At 38.3% G+C, this 16,555-nt stretch overlaps 2 protein-coding genes across 3 annotated transcripts in view; one reads left to right on the top strand and one right to left on the bottom strand.

Annotated features, from left to right (window-relative positions):
- mettl15 (methyltransferase like 15) overlaps positions 1-8,620 on the bottom strand; it is a 73,717-nt gene extending 65,097 nt beyond the window's left edge. For both annotated transcript variants that reach the window (XM_012850749.3, XM_021309593.2), the window contains exons 1-2: positions 8,532-8,620; positions 3,057-3,295 (exon numbers count right to left, since the gene is read on the bottom strand). In XM_012850749.3, the coding sequence (XP_012706203.2) occupies positions 3,057-3,281 (225 nt within the window). In that variant the 5' untranslated portion in view covers positions 3,282-3,295; positions 8,532-8,620. The remainder of the gene's footprint in view (positions 1-3,056; positions 3,296-8,531) is intronic.
- Positions 8,621-8,659: 39 nt separating this feature from the next.
- kif18a (kinesin family member 18A) overlaps positions 8,660-16,555 on the top strand; it is a 32,443-nt gene continuing 24,547 nt past the window's right edge. The window contains exons 1-6 of the mRNA XM_012850747.3: positions 8,660-8,789; positions 10,696-11,038; positions 13,593-13,750; positions 14,379-14,483; positions 14,928-15,038; positions 15,174-15,371. Coding sequence (XP_012706201.2) covers positions 10,723-11,038; positions 13,593-13,750; positions 14,379-14,483; positions 14,928-15,038; positions 15,174-15,371 — 888 coding nt within the window. The 5' untranslated portion in view covers positions 8,660-8,789; positions 10,696-10,722. The remainder of the gene's footprint in view (positions 8,790-10,695; positions 11,039-13,592; positions 13,751-14,378; positions 14,484-14,927; positions 15,039-15,173; positions 15,372-16,555) is intronic.

Below are 16,555 nucleotides of genomic sequence, written 5' to 3'. Positions count from 1 at the left end.
TCCAAAAGTTGTAATGGAATTTAATCTAGAGCATAGAAGGCATGGACCAGATGCTGGTATTAAGGTAAACAAAATATTCAAACATTTACAAAACTACAAACATTTTTAATCATACTGTTCCTATTCTTAAAAGTCTTTTAAAAGTACCTCAATAACCAGAGGTTTCTCAGCTCCACCTCCTCAATCTGTTCTGTACAATGCCAGTCAGCTGGCTGAAAGAAGACTCCTACACTTTTTCTTTTCTTCCAATAAAGACTAATTTTTGCTTTTTGGAAAGCTTTCTGGTCCTGGAAAACATAAACAGTTATGGAATGAAAAGGTAATGCTGTTTGGAAACTACAGTTGATAAGCCTTGTAGTGTGGTAGTGTGACTGACTGAAGACTCATAAAAAAACAAGATAGCTTGACTGATTAACAAGTTAACATTAACTTGTGAAACCATGAGCTTGTGTTGTATACAGGAAATAGAAAAGTATTCCATAGAATTACTAAATTTAGCAGGTGTTTACACTTTTACTTAAGTCCAGGTGTAGAAACAAAATACTTAATTGTCGAGATGACATTATTATATCTAATTACCATCATGTTGTAGTTCCTTCAAGCTTGTCATACAATGAGAATCTCATACCTCACCGTGCCTAGACCATAGCATAGCAGCAGCAAACCAACTTATGGTAATTTATTACATGCTTCTGTGATTCTTGTTAAACTATGATGAGCTAGCACAAAACAAAATGAAAATGTATTGTTGGCATCCACTGCAAATTAGCTACCTCCCAAGAAATACATAGCCAGACATCCAGTGTGGGAGGCAATGGAGCAATGAAAGACATAATTTACACTTTGACGAGAGAACCTGACTTGACACTAATCGCTGGTTAACTACTCCATTCATACACATGCTTCCCTGCTCTCCGAGTAAGTACATGCTGCCTATCTTTTTTAATAAGATTTATTCAAGTCAGTAACCGTTTGGACATTCTCCTGACATTAGCAGGTTATTCTCTTCACAACAGGTTGTATGTTTGTGACCCCAAGAGGAAATTTGCTCCAAATATTTGCTCCAAACATATCTCCCTCGGAGCTTAGATTTTTAATAGCTTGACAAAATGATATACACCATGTGAATGTGTCTTAGGAAAGACATCAGTAGTAATATTTATATTAAGCTATACATAACAAAAAAGTTAACATGAAAACCTAATGTGGTTACAGAAGAAGCTATTTTGCATGGGCGATAAATAAGTAAACAACGCTCTGTGGTGAAACGATGTTTAAGAGACTTCTTAGTGTGACCATAAATAATTTTATCCAGAATCTCACACTGACTGAGGTCCACAGCATGCACTGTACAAAAAGAAAAATAATAAAATCTATCAAACTGCTTTTTTTTTTTTTTAAGAGCATCTGATTGGCAAGCCATCTTGGGACAGTTGGCAAATGGGCGGGCAGCGGAGGAGTTTAGAGGTGCTAAAGTTCAGGCAGGAGCGATGCAGCACCCTGTGTCCTGCCAACAGCCTTACAGTGGCGCAAATCCTGACTAAGTTGTTGACCCGTGGCCCCCACCTGCCTTGACCATGTATTATATGGAGGGAGGGGGGGGCATCACTTTCCTTCCTAAGCTGCCTTCCACACCAGAAGGCTTTTGACTCATGCCCATCTGTCCTGGTAGTACATACATTAAGTGAAAGCCAAGATACTGGCAACCTGTCCAATTCACGAGTGCCTTGTTATGTGAAGTGTGAACACGAGCTCAGCAACCGTTTCAGTAGGGAGATAAATGATCAGTTAGGAGGTCATTGCACATGGTTCTTTTTAAGTCGCCATAGCAGATGAGAAGCATTTATGAAGTGAACATTTCTTTCTAAACGTATGTATCATTATTTCCTCGTCCGCTTGAAAACAAAGTAACGCAATAAACACTGTAGTTTTCAATAATTGGCAATCACATGCTCTCACACATAAAAGGAGCAGGATTAAAGGACTTGAGAAACACCTCTCAGTGTGAGTTGGAATGACTATGCCATTACTACAGCAACCAAAGGCAGAAAGGATAGCAATGGCTGAAATACAAATATGTCCTCATCACTTGCAAATACCAGTGTGGACGGTCAGTGTAGAGATTCAGTTTAGTCATAAATCACACGTTTGCCTACAGACTAAGCACATTCTGGGTCATTTTTAGTGTGACAATACATCCGTGGGTGAAGCATTATATTAGAAATGATGCTAACAAATGATGTAAATAAATGTACCATTTCCTTATTTGACCAACTGTCTACAAAACTCGTGTCTGGAAGAATTTTGATGCTGTGTGGAAAAAAAAAACATTTAAAATTTCAATTTACCAGCTTCACAAGCTGATTACTACAGAGAATGGGATTGGTTTCACACCAATCAGAACAAGAATTCAAAGCCTGAAAGCCCGGGCTGACTAAACTGTACCTAATCTACAGCTTAAATCAAATGACCAAAGTTTGGGTGAAGATGCTTAAAACATGTGGTGTATAGCTTAAAACCTGTTTTAACATACTGGTCTGTCTTATGGGACATATGAAGTCACAGGCAACTTTATTAGGTACAGTTTTTCAGTTCCTGGGTAACACGTATAGCGGCTCAGGCCAAACTCATGAAAGCTTCTTAAGACGACTTAAAGTTCAAACTGGGCATCAGAACGAGGAAGAAAAAGGATTAAAGGAACGTTGAATGTGGTCTGGCTTCTGATGCCAGACAGGCTGTTCTGATTTCACAAACTGCTGGTGTGCTGGAATTGTCACGCACAGCCATCTCCCAGGTTTACAGAGCTTGTGTTTTCTTGGCACGCCTTCGAATCAGCTGAACTAAACATCGCAAACCTACCATTGTTGCTGACCATGTTCCTCGTTACCGCTGCGTACAGAACTCGGAAATATTTCTAGCACATTTTTTAATCTATGCCATGAAAAATAAAAGGCGGTTCAAAGTGGTACTGGCAAGGTGCAGCTAGCACAGTGATGAATGAGTTTGTAATGTTAACATCAAAGGCTTAAACAGATAATTAAAAGGTGCGAACGTACCTGAGCTGGTTGGATCTCTAAGTAATGAAGCACCTCTTTAAGCATGACAGGTGTGTGAAGAGGCCTTTCCACAGAAACAGAAGAGAGTCCATCAGACATATCCCGAGAACCAAGGCCAGGACACAAACCAGCGGCAGGGGGATTCAGCCTCAGCAGTAATGACCTCCATGCTGCCCATGCTGCTGGGTGGGTTTTCCATAGCCTTAAGTTGGAGTTAAAAAGCATTTTCTTGTAATGACCTGTGAAAAAAAGAACACCAAGTTGTGTGAATCTCATTTATTACGCCAGGTTTGTGGCTCTTTCTAACACTAAAAAAGTGTTAGAGAATCTGGAAATATTGTTTTAGTCTGCCATGGCGGTTTGTATATTTGTCTGTTTATTTTATTGCATGCAGTAAACCAAAGCAAAGTTAAAATTACATATTCCTCAGTGTAAATGCATACACATCATTGCTTTTGGTAAATACAAATCAAGACATTTTGCACCACAAAAACACCAACGCGTCACGCATTCACATTAGTGAACACGTGCCACAAGGGACAAGAATGTGTTTTCTTGTCCCTTTATTCGTCCGTTCTGCAGCTTGCTCCTACTCTGCCGCTAGCAATGTGACGCGGTGTGTCCCTTCAGCTGACTGAAGCTCCACGAGAGACGAAGCGTGAATGCTGTGTTTGCCAGCAATAACAATTTGTTCGGCGCTGCAACTTGATGTGAACATAATTAATGTTTAATTCGAACTGTGCAGTTCATTCACATTACATTTAAGAACTGTAAGTGCAAAACACTTTGCACTTTATATTTACAGTTTTAATACCCATTTCATTTCCACTTAAATTTGGTGTTTTCAGAAAGAAAGAAAGTAAGTACTGGAATCCATTTGACATGGTCTGACAATTAACAAGTTAACTTTCTGCTGGCGAATAACCTAGGAGGAAGTGACGATGAGCAGAAAATGGGAAGTTTTCCTCTTAAACGGTGGGTAAAGCATTCACCAGAAAGTATCACTCTAAATCAGTGACAACTTCTCAGAGCTATCTAAGTTAATTATGAGAAGAGATTCTGATAATATAAATGTGCGATATTGCAATTAACAAGCAAAGATCAGCTGATTGCAAAGCTTAACCGGTGCGCTGCAGGTCCAAATAGTGCATAAACCAGTGTGAAACCAGTTCTGTCAAAAAACTATCCATCCCGGAACATTTTAGGGCTCAACTCAGCAGCCTGATCTATAAATGGTAATATAAACTAGGGTATTTTTCTCTGAATCATACGCTGACTTCATTAGGGATATTGCACATTCATTATTTCAAACACACTATTCGATCATGCACTGTCAAATTTTAAACGTTTAAAAAATAAAGTTCAAAGACATAAAAATAGAAATAAAATTACAGCCATAACAATTGGCTGTAAGTCAATAGATCGACTGACAAATTATTTCTTAATTAATTACAAGTTATCAAAAAAAACAAGGACCCTTGTCTGGGAGTGGCGTTGCTACAACCTCATGTTGATCAGACAACTACAGGCAGACCTCAGAGGACACACAGCCAGTGTCTTTGGTCTCTTCGCCAGCAAACTGGCTGGTCCCTGACTGATGCTAGCGCTAACTAAAAACTGGTTGTGTTTCCATTTAGGCAAACTCTGGCCCTAAGAAACCGAAGCTATCCCAGCCCCAGTTCACTTCTGGGCCAGAGCCAAAGAACTTCATCCGTCAGGTGCTGGAGGCCGGCTCGTAGGGAATAGCAGCCGATCAAGACCATGTGACCGCCAGGTTTAAAACTCCAGAGCTTGCTTTCAAATTTTTTTTTCAAACCTAAAAACAGTAAAACAACTGCTTCAATGAGAATAAATGTCGGATTAGCGTCAAAATAACAGAAGCGGAAAGTCCCTTGTTTTCCTGCTTTTGAAATTTTTGAAATCACCCATTACAAAGTTAAAAGCGCCATTTATAGCTGTGCTCATAGCTTTTCCCCCTTCATGCATAAATGTTAGTTTCAACTCAGTTCTATAATATGGTTAATCTTTTGATTTCACCAGGTGTTGTTAATAGGTCTTGCTCTGAAGTTGGGTTTAACTCCTGTTTATCAGCTCTGGTTTTCATGAGACATCAGCTGTCAGGCTTGTGAAGCGTTCACACACACCGCTTGTTATTGAAAGGAGCACTGTTATCCAAGTTGTTGTTTTTTTTTTTTGTTTTTCCCCATACATGCTCTTACAATTGCCCGATGGGTAAATTGAGTTATCCGCTATTTACCACAGTTACCTCTACAGGCTCCATTAATCAGTTCATGGGAGAGTGATTTGAGTCATATTCTCTGGGTGTGCGCTTGGGTGTGACAAGCTGCGCGCTCTCGCTCACCTGGCTACATTGACGCATTAGTGTTTATAGTTTTATAACCTCAGAAGACATTACGCCTCTAAACAAAAGAGCTGCGCAGTCGCAGCGGCAGATGCTTTTCCTCTTCTCCCGTGAGCGTGCACAACACTGGTGATGTTTCAACTTGTCGCCAGAGAAGGCAAACTTCTGCAAAAACTCTGGAACTTGCTTTATGCTCCTTTATATTAAATAAACTTACCTTTCAAACAGTATTAATAAATCAAAGTGGGGACATTATCGTATCAATTTCCAGGGATACTGGAATAAATATTGCACGCAGTTAAATTGTCTCAATGGACTATAATTCTTTACAAAAAAACAAAAAAAGGAGGGAGGGGGACTTCTATCAAACAATTAAAAAAATGGGACATTCATGACAATGTACTTATGACATGGCTTTCTGGTGGTGGACAGGCAAACGGGTTCTTCTACAGAACCAGTTAAGAACTGGCTCTAACACCAGACTTGACACAGTTAAGAACTACAACATGTTCTGTGAAAAAGCCCTATTTGTGTGGCGCAATTTAAAGTTAGCTTTAAAGCATTGTGACTAATGAGTTCCAAGTACTTATGGGTCTCATAGATGGAAGTTCTGACATAATTGTCTGTACTGGGGGTTCTCTCTCTTTTGAAGGTTGTGGCCCTGTTTATACAATGACCCATTGAAATCAGGATTTTTTCCTTCTCATTTCCGTTAACACATTTATATGATAACAATAATTAATATCTCGTTCACTCTGCAACAGTAGAGAAATGGAACCAGTGTAATTCTCTCGCCAAGCCACTAGTTGGTGATATGTTATATGAAACTCAACATGCATATGTACTAAAACTTTTTGCTGGAAAGCCGCCACAACTAACAAACATTTGAGGCGGTAGCGTACAAAGTTTTCCTTTGGAAAGACGAGGTTCAACAGTTGCTTAAGGGGATTTGAATAACACTTAATTAAACTGACTTTGAGTCACCAGCCCAAACAGTAGTCCCATACACATCATATACGTAGACGTCTCGTCGGGCGCGGGTTCGTACGTCAACGTCACCGCCATTTTATGTGGCAGAAAAGAATTAAGTTCTGCTGTAGTGAACGTGGATCAGAGAAGATGCCTCATTCCTGTGCTGCATGGAAATGTACCACCGTTATATATATATATATATATATATATAAATTATATATATATATATATATATATATATATATATATATAGAATCCTATATATATATATATATATATATATTATATATATATATATAATGATATAGATATAGTATATATATCTCTATCTCTCTCTCTCTCTCTAATCATACTAGTGTGTGTTGTGTGTGGTGTGTGTGTGTGTGGTGTTGTGTGTGTGTGTGTGTTTATGCTCTCCCGTCCATTGGTTCCATCTACCCTTGTGGTCTTCCTTCTTTCCTCACCCTGTGTCCCCTCTGAATCTTTTAAATTCTGGTATAGTCACAGATTAGTAACAGACGTTTTGGGGGAGTATTAAAGAGAAAGTTACTAATATGAGAAAAAAAAAGACAAAAGTGGTAATATTATGAGAAAAACGTCATATTATGAGAATTAAGGGGGACATTTCCAGAATAGTCACAGTTTGCAGAACTATTTCAGTCCTGGAGTAATAGGGCCAGGTTAGATTATTTTAATTATTTTTATTCTTTACGAGTATAAAGTCAGGAGAATGAAGCCAAGGGGATATGAAAATAAACTCGTAATATTACAAAAATAAAAATATTACGAATATAAAGTATGTTCTGAGATTAAACTCCCTCTGATACTGTTTATGTGACTCAGACTAACTGCAGATTTGCCACATTCAACATGGCGGACGCTCTGACGCATCCGCAACATAGGCAGAACCCGCCCGACGAGGCGTCCACATATATGATGTCCATGAGTAGTTCACTATCCGCCATTGTTGATATTTTCTTCTTCTGTGGCTTGTGAAATTGTAAGCAACCATTTTTTTGCGCGTTAAATAATTTACACTGGTTTCTGTCATGCAGTGCATGAACCAGGGATTATCTGTAAAAAAAATTAAATCAAAACTTTACTATTTACACAACAACGGAGACCGGGACATTTTCTGATCGTTACACAAAACATTTGCTGTTGTCGTGTAGATTAATACTACAAACGCACCCAAAATTTTCCATTTTCATCAGAAAACTCTGATAATACAGGGCCTATGTGAGCAGAGAAAAAGGAAATATCCTTAAAAAAACACCCAAGGTAGAAAATAATTATCAGTTTACCAACAAGACGTTACTTGAAATGACTACAAAGTCACAGAAGAAACCAGCAGCTCACTTCTGCTTGCTACTCCACAAAGTTCATCGCAGAAGACAATAGATCTCATATCAGAAGAACTCACTCAGATTGATAGATAGATGTGGGTGAGATATGACACAGTACATGATCGCTTGTTGTGGCTCTTAAATACATTGGTAAATATCATTCAATTCAATTTTATTTATATAGCACCAATTCATGAAACATGTCATCTCGAGGCACTTTACAAAGTCAAATTCAATCATATTATACAGATTGGTCAAATTCCTATATAAGGGAACCAGTTGATTGCTTCAAAGTCCCGACAAGCAGCAACCATTATATAAAAATATTAAAAAAAACAAAGAAAATCCATATAAGACAGCTTATACACAAACAGGTGGGTTTACTGCACTGAATAACCTTGGTAGTTTCTAAGAGTTAGCTGTTAGCCTTTAGCTAGGGCCACACTCAGCTGCGCTGAGCTAGACATAACCTATTTACGTTTTACACGTATCATCAGTGCAACCAAGCATGTTGCAACTTTGACGCAAAATATCATACACGGACAGGTAGTAAGGACTTTCGTTATCCACCTGGCATGAATGAGGTGAACGATGGGGAAGTCGTGACAGTACAACACATATTAATGCTGTTGCTATGCTACCATGCTGACCACATTAGCTTAACATCCTGTCCACGTCCAAACACATGGGGCAGAGCATTTTTCTGTGTAACATTTGAAAACAGTTCAACAAACAACGGTCACGTTGAAACGTGCCTCAGTCCAGATGAGATGAGAAAGCTAAACTGCTGCTTACCGTAGTGGACCAGGCGGAAGCTCCGCCCCCAGAAGCCGCGGCGTGACGTGTACGTCACTGCGGAACCCGCCCACAGTCATGCCGCTTCCAGCCAATCCGCGGCCACACAGGAAGACGGCTCCTGTTTGAAAATATTGGCGCTTGTTGTGCTAGCTGTCGCCAGCTACGCGTTGCTAATGACTTTACCTCCATGTTACAACGACTTACTTTCATCACAACACCTGCTGTGACATGACACGTAGCCGTTGTTTATAACAGGTAAGAGAAATATCCCACAGAGAGCTTTTCCTGGGATGGCTAAAACGACGCTAACGTACCGTTAGAAAATACGCGACAGGTAGCAGGCTAGTTAGCAGGGGTTTGTCAGCTGTGCTAGGAGGAGTTTGGCCTTATTGCAACGTGAGCTTTTGTTTCTATATGTATGATGCACATCTTGGTATAGTTATGTTAGTTATATGAAGAAGGCACATCCTTACTTTCGATGTCTGTAAAGTAATATTTGAATGTATATTACCGTTAGTCGATGGTCATTGTCGCGAACAATGCACTTTCGAAGTAACTTCAGCATGTCTACCATTTTTGACAGACTTTGATAAATAAAAATACAAAGTTCAAACTGCATAGCTTTATTTTTAAATGTGGGTAACAAGTGCGCTAAGAGATAGGATTATATTCGATTATTATATAATTTCTAATATAGTTACTATTATATACAATAACTGTGTTAGCAGCATAAGGAGATTGAAAGCAAATGGTTATTGTTAGCAGCCAAATATTTTAATAGTGATAAATTGTAATAGATTCTTACTTATTATAGGACCTTAGAATTTTATATATGCATAATATCCAAAACATTTAAGGAAGAATCTAATCAGAGCTTAATCAAGTCAGTTTAAACTTGTGGAATATTGATCTGCTCAGTTCAGCAGTGGAGTTAATCGGTATTAGTTGTTTTGTTGTTAATGAGACTAACAATGGGGGCAAAAACAGGAATGTATTATGGAGACTCCATAGCAATCACTGTTTTAGGGTGTTTGAAAACAACCCAGAACAATCTGTATGTGGATATCCTAATAATGCAAATACCCCTTATGCATATGATCCCAACATTGCCTTGATTTGTATTAAAAAAAAAGTTAAATACAGTTGGTTGATGCTTTATCTGAAAAAATGCTGGCTAGTCATCCTTTTTTAACGTGAATATGAGACAAAAACCCAATTTCTCAGCACTTGTAATGCAGATAACAGATCAAAGCTGATTCCAAACTATCAGAATATGTGCATCTGTTTTTTTAGTCCTTTATTTAACCAGGAAAGTTAAACACTTCATACAAACCAAAACTCACTTTTAAAGGAGTGTTTTGAAAATAGATTAGCAAAGAAAAAGGGCACTATGCCAAACATTTACAGATTAAATAAAATCAGCAGCAATCTGAAATGGCTATCGCTAACTGAAAGGGGCATAAATATATTTTTATAGTAGTCGACAAAAACGGTAACAGCATTGACCAATCGCTGATCAGTTTTGTTACAGGTGCTTTTCCATTAAGGCAAATATTTATATTGATTACAGTGTAGTCAACGCTCACACCAGAGTAATACATGTAATTGCTGCTTATCTTTAGGATATAGTTTGTAGGGAGCAGTGATGGTTATAAAGTCAAACAGCTACTGGGGGAAGGATCTCCTATAGCTCTCCTTTGTGCATTTAGGATGCTGCAGTCTGTCACTGAAGGAGCTCAGCAACGGCTTCATAAGACACTGTCCAACTGTTTCTAAAATAGACTAGTAAATCTGTGTTGTTACATGTATCCCTCTAATTTAAGACTGAACAACAGGTCTACACCACAGCTGACACAACCATGAAATGTTTATTAGAAAAATTGCATTGCCTTTACCTGTCCATGTGTCTTTATAACAAGTTCCAAATGTATGTATATACATATACATGTATATGTACATACAAACAGATGGCTTTTCGTGCTCTGGATCAAGTTATTGTGGATAATTGAGACTTCCAAAATAGAAGCTGTAATAGCTGCTCCTGTTGTGCTGCATTTTCACCATTCATCTAAATGTTGTTTCTATTACACTTAAGATTTTTTTTTATAGTTCAACATTATGACAAGTTCACTTAACACCTCTTTTTCTTTTTGTTTTACAGCAGCATTCAAATCACAACAGGACCAAAATGGCTCAAGACGTATGTAGCCATGTAAAAGTCGTGGTTCGGGTTAGGCCAACCAATGACTGTGAGAAACGTGAAAACTGTCGCAATGTGGTCCAAGTTGTCGACAGTCACATGATTATATTTGACCCCAAGGAAGAGGACATATCGTGTTTTGGGTCACAAAGACAGAGGAACCGAAATCTCAACAAGCGGGCCAACAAGGACCTGAAGTTTGTTTTTGACCACGTCTTCGATGAGAACGCGACACAAGCTGACATTTTTGAGAATACCACTAAAGGAGTGCTAGATGGTTTAATGAATGGATTCAACTGCACAGGTAACTTATGGATGCACAGTTGTTGAAGTTGTTAGCAATTTTGCTTGATTCGGGTTCTGCATCTCCCAAATACTGCAAAATAGCTCAGCAGCAGAAGGACTAAATCAGTTCTAATAAATTAACGGTAAAATAGGTTTTCCCTAAGAGGAAGCATGAATCACACCTCACCTTTTCTGAATTCTTTTAATATTTTATAAGATTCAGGGTCACTACAGAGTCACGAACAGATCGTCCCTGAACACCTTTTTCATTTCCTTGTGAAAAGTTTTGCATTCTTTATGATTAATGGGAACTGTTAGTTTGCACATCCATTCCACGTAAGCTGCCAATTCGGGGAACAAGCCAGACAGAAAGTGCACTACAGAGCAAAGTGAGAGGGAGATACTTCATTACAGCATCCAGTCAGCATTCTCAGTTTCCACCCCACAGACAGGTCGGTCACTTTTTCATCCCTCTGTTAAAAAAGTGTCAAGGACAAAGCTGTTTTTAAAATAAGAACTGGTGACAAATCTAAGTTAGTATTTGGAACAGTCTTTAGACTGTAAAACAATTATTTGCTTGAGTCGTCCGTTGTGCTGCTAACTGATGGTTATAGATCTGTTGTAAATATGGATTTAATGCATGATGGAATTACATATATTTTGCTGAGCGATGTTCACTACCACTTCTCACTGAACTTTCCTTGTCTTAGTACTGTATGACATTTAAGGTCGCTAATTTGAGGAACCTTTCCATCTAGACCCTAGTCTGTATGGAAACAGGGTTCTTACCTTGTCTTAAAAAGAGGATTTTTAAATGATTTCTACATCGGTGCAAGTATGGAAAAAATATATTGTTTGTATTTGTATTTCTAGACTTTTCTCCATTTCCCGTTGTTTTAAAGTTGGATTCATTCATCTACTTGTCTATCATCTATTTATCTATCCATGATCTTTCAAAATGTCCTTGATCCATCCCTTGTTCCATATATTTTCCTTCCATGCACTCATCTATCATTCTAGCTGGTAGGCCATCCATTCCTTTCTCCTTTCATCCATCTATGTATTCATAATTACTCAATTTATCCATTCATCCATCGTGCCATCCATTTGTTTGTCTATCACATCCAGCTTTCCATTCATGTGTGTATCACGAATTCACCCTTTGTCCATCCATCTATCTCTTTATTTATCCCTCCGTTCTGCAATCTTCTTAACAGGCTGTGTCTTTTTTTTAGGGTTTCGTTTTCATACCAACCTTAGTAGAAATGTCTGGCAGAAAGTTATAAAATTGGCTAAAAACAACTGAGATATGTGAAACACTTGAGTCTAGAAAAGTATAGAATATCAACCTGAAAAATTTAGTCCATTGCCCTTTGGTTTGTGAAACGGGACAAAAAAGCAACGGCTGTTTGACAGGTTGAGGTATATATATATATATATATATATATATATATATATATATATATATATATATATATATATATATATATATATATATATATATATATATATATATATATATATTCTTCATATATCTTCTTCATATATCTACCGTATTTTTCGGACCATACTGCACACCAGATTATAAGGCGCAGCGGGAATTGACATGTCTATGTGTGTCTTTGTCCACACATAAAACGCACCGGATTATTAGGTGCATTACATTTTCTTCCCAAGTGTGTATAATCACTCCGTCCCTCCGGTAGGGTGACCAGATGTGCCCGATTTCCGGGAACAGTCCCCGTTTTGGATGACCTGTCCCTGCCCCCAGAAATGTCCCCGATTTCAGTGTATCGTGATGGAATAAAAACAGTTTAGCGCAACAAGAGGAATTTACCCGGTCCTGCCGTTGTCCCGGTGTAGAAGAGCTTTGCCAGATACACCTTTCCCGCCCTGTCGGGTTGCTGTTCAGACAAAACAACCCAACCCTTAGGCAGAGATTCTGCACTCAACAAAATCAGAGACGTCTAGTTGTCATTACAGAAATTAAATTTGGTCACTTTACACCACTCTCTCCTGAGAGGGAGAGCTATCCGTCTCTGCAAGGAGGACGGAGTAGTTGGACGACATTGCCCTGTTTCTAATATAAGGCCAAAAATAAACAGAACTTTTATATTGAATTAAATTGTTTGGTTTATTGTTGCGAGCGCATACTCCGGGCGCAGGCTGCCTTGCATGAATGCACTTTTAGTTTAGACGTTACCATCAGGCAGTCTAGCAGGCTGCTCAGGGGTCCTGTTATGGGCCGATCAGGCAGTGACACAGTGTACCGCTCCGAATATCCATTGAGCGGAGCGGCTTCGTTGCTAACCAGAGTCGGAAAATTGGTACTCATATATAAGGCTCACTGGATTATAAGGCTCACCATCAAAGGAACTGTAAGGATTTTAAGCACACCTTATAGTTCGAAAAATACGGTATATATTTGTTGTGATTTCAGTCGAACTAAACATTTTAGTTCAGCCAACTTGTTTTATTGAAGTTGATTCGCTACAGTTTGTACACATTCTCAGTTGCTGCTTTGTGTTTGTGCACGTTTTTCCTTTGTCTTAATCTCTCTCTTTGTGTCACAGTGTTTGCTTATGGTGCTACTGGAGCTGGGAAGACCCATACCATGCTGGGCTCACCAAATGACCCCGGAGTCATGTACCGCACAATGAATGAGCTCTTCAAACGAATGGACGACGTCAAGGAAGAGAAAGAGTTTGCCATTGCATTTTCATACCTTGAGGTGTTTTCAATATATGTGTTTTCACAGAACCTGCTAATTTTGAGTAGATTGCAGCAGTTATTCATAGGGCTGGACGATAATTCAATAACAATATACATCAGTCAATAGACGTGTGGTTAAAAAAAGGTGGTGGTCAGTAAAATGTTCAATAGGAGAACAGTTTCCTTCCTTTTGCATTCTAGCCTGTCATATAGGTTAATACTACAGTCTTTACATCCTCCCAGAGTATGTGTTCTTTTTTTCTTATTGAGACGTAAAGTTTTTTTTGGTTAAATAAAGGCTTGCGTTTATTTAACACTGTTTTCTCGCACAGCGTTCTTTATATAAAAATAGGTAATCAAGCAACAGCATAAAATGCCCAGGGCTGTACTTAAAATATATTTTTTACATTTTATTTGATAATTATCAATCAATCTGATTTCTATTTTATAGATACGCTTTTTTTTCTATGTCGTCCAGCCCTAGTTATTTATAACCCTGAGCTGGTTACTGTTTAAGATCATTGTTTCAGCTATTTGTCTGCATTCATTTCTAGTTGATAACATTTGTTAAAATCTACATTTCCTAATTTTTATCCTGATGTGCTTTTAGTGTCGTTGACGCTTGCATTGTTTTGCTTGGTTCGCAGGTTTACAATGAACAGATCAGAGACTTGTTGGCTAATGTCGGGCCTCTTGCTGTCAGGGAGGACAGCTCGAAAGGAGTAGTTGTTCAGGGCCTTACACTCCATCAGGTTTGTAAATTAAAAATAAAATACTGAGTGTTCTTGTTGCTGTATTTAACTTTCTTCAGGTATTGCAATAAAGATTTCTCAAGTAAGTGAGTACATTATTATGAAATGCAAATTTATTTAATGATGTGCTTCTCATGTTCAGAAATGACACTTTTTTTCATATTCTAGTAAAAAATATTAGAGTTCAGTAATGTCCTCTGAATTGCTGAAATGTGATTAGTAAAACAATTTGAACTTAAACTTACATTTTAATCTTACTAGGTGCTCAGACTATGAGTAGTGTATTTCCTAGAAGTATGGGGGAAAAAAACTTAAATTTAAACATTTAAAACAAAATTTAAATGTGTGGATTTTTATTGCTCATTTTTCAATACCTTTTAGATGATTGGCCATTTTTTTATTTTAACTGGTCATATTGAAACCTTTCTTGTGGATGTTTGACAGCCTAAGTCTGCAGAGCAAATTCTCAGCGCTTTGGATTATGGCAATCGAAACAGGACGCAACACCCGACTGATATGAATGCCACTTCTTCTCGGTCTCATGCTGTGTTTCAGGTACTTTTATTCTAATTCTAAAAGATGAAGAAAAAGAATTGCCAAACGTAAAAGAAGTTTATATGATAAATATTTAAAGTATATTTTACTGGTACAAACTTCAAACCTTGTTTTTTTTTATTAACTTTTTTTTAGATATTTCTGAGGCAGCAGGACAAAACAGCCAGCCTAAACCCTAATGTCTGCATAGCCAAAATGAGCCTGATTGACCTCGCTGGCTCAGAGAGGGCAAGCGCCACCAACGCCAAGGGAGCACGCCTACGGGAAGGTGCTAATATTAACCGCTCCCTCCTTGCCCTAGGAAACGTTATCAACGCTCTGGCAGACCCAAAGGTGAGTTTGTGTTTCTCCATAGCTTCATTAACTAACTACAGGTCGAAAAACAACATGATGACCACATGAAAGAGAATTTATATTTTGTCTAGCTGATCACCCTAATGCTTCTGAAAACCTTGACAGCTTAGCCAGGTTTTCTCTATAATGCGGGGGGAAAGGAGCACAGTGCTTGTACAACCCGTACGGTTGTGTCCATGATGCAAAATTAGGGATCCAGATTTACCAACACTATTCTGATTTTCATTTTAATATTAAGAATGCTTGTATTCATGCAGTGTTGACAATATGTAATCACTCTAGGTTGTTAACTATTATTATTTTAAGGAATATTATCTCTTAGTGCCTGACCTATTCCAGAAAGTTTTTTTTTTTTCAGTTCTTTGGAAATAAAGAAATCATAGGAAAATGGTAAAACCTTTCAGTTATACATTTTTTTTTAGCTCTGCCGGTTGAGACATCGGAAGCTGATTGGGGGAGACAAAGAATTGCAATTAAGCCACGTGGCAGTTAAACAAAACTTCAACAAAACTTGAATTAGTCTCTTAATTTTCTGCACAAAAGCTACTTTAAAGACCATCACAGACCACTGGTAGATTATATTTTACTATTTTCTGTTTATTTAGAATATAATTGACTAATATGACTTTCTTAAACTAGTTAGGTTTCAGTTGTATGAAGTTATCTGCTCTCTCTACAGTAGTACCCATGGAGCCCGGGAAGGGCAGAGTCCGAGTATTTGGGCATTATCTCATTGCAGTTGCATACATTAACCTGTCAGGCAGTCTTCTCATTTTACACGCCAGTCTCAAAAGACAAGAACAAGCAGGCGGCATGCATTGAGGAAGTGCTGTGCAAACTGACCACGGCCGTGTTGAAATGCAATCCATCTTCAGCAGGCTGCTACTTCATTCTTTGGGTTGAATCTGTGTTCTTCCATCTACATGATCAAGTTCCTGTTGTACTTTGCCCACCATTTTCTTTTTTTTCTTTTTTAAGAGTGGCAGTCATGGATTTATACTTAACCCACAACAGCTTTCCCACCCTGTCCCTGATGGTTATTGGTCCAAAGAAATTCATGTTGTGGTCACTGTTTACAAGGAACAATCTCCTCGCTTGTTTCTGAGCCGAGATGCCATTCATTCGAGCGAGCTGAAGAATGTCTGCTTGTTCTCTTTATGCTG

Source organism: Fundulus heteroclitus, unplaced genomic scaffold (genome assembly GCF_011125445.2).
Source record: "Fundulus heteroclitus isolate FHET01 unplaced genomic scaffold, MU-UCD_Fhet_4.1 scaffold_38, whole genome shotgun sequence".
Classification (NCBI taxonomy): Eukaryota; Metazoa; Chordata; class Actinopteri; order Cyprinodontiformes; family Fundulidae; genus Fundulus; species Fundulus heteroclitus.
Note: the sequence above shows the minus strand (reverse complement) of the source record. Positions and strands in the feature narration are given on the sequence as shown.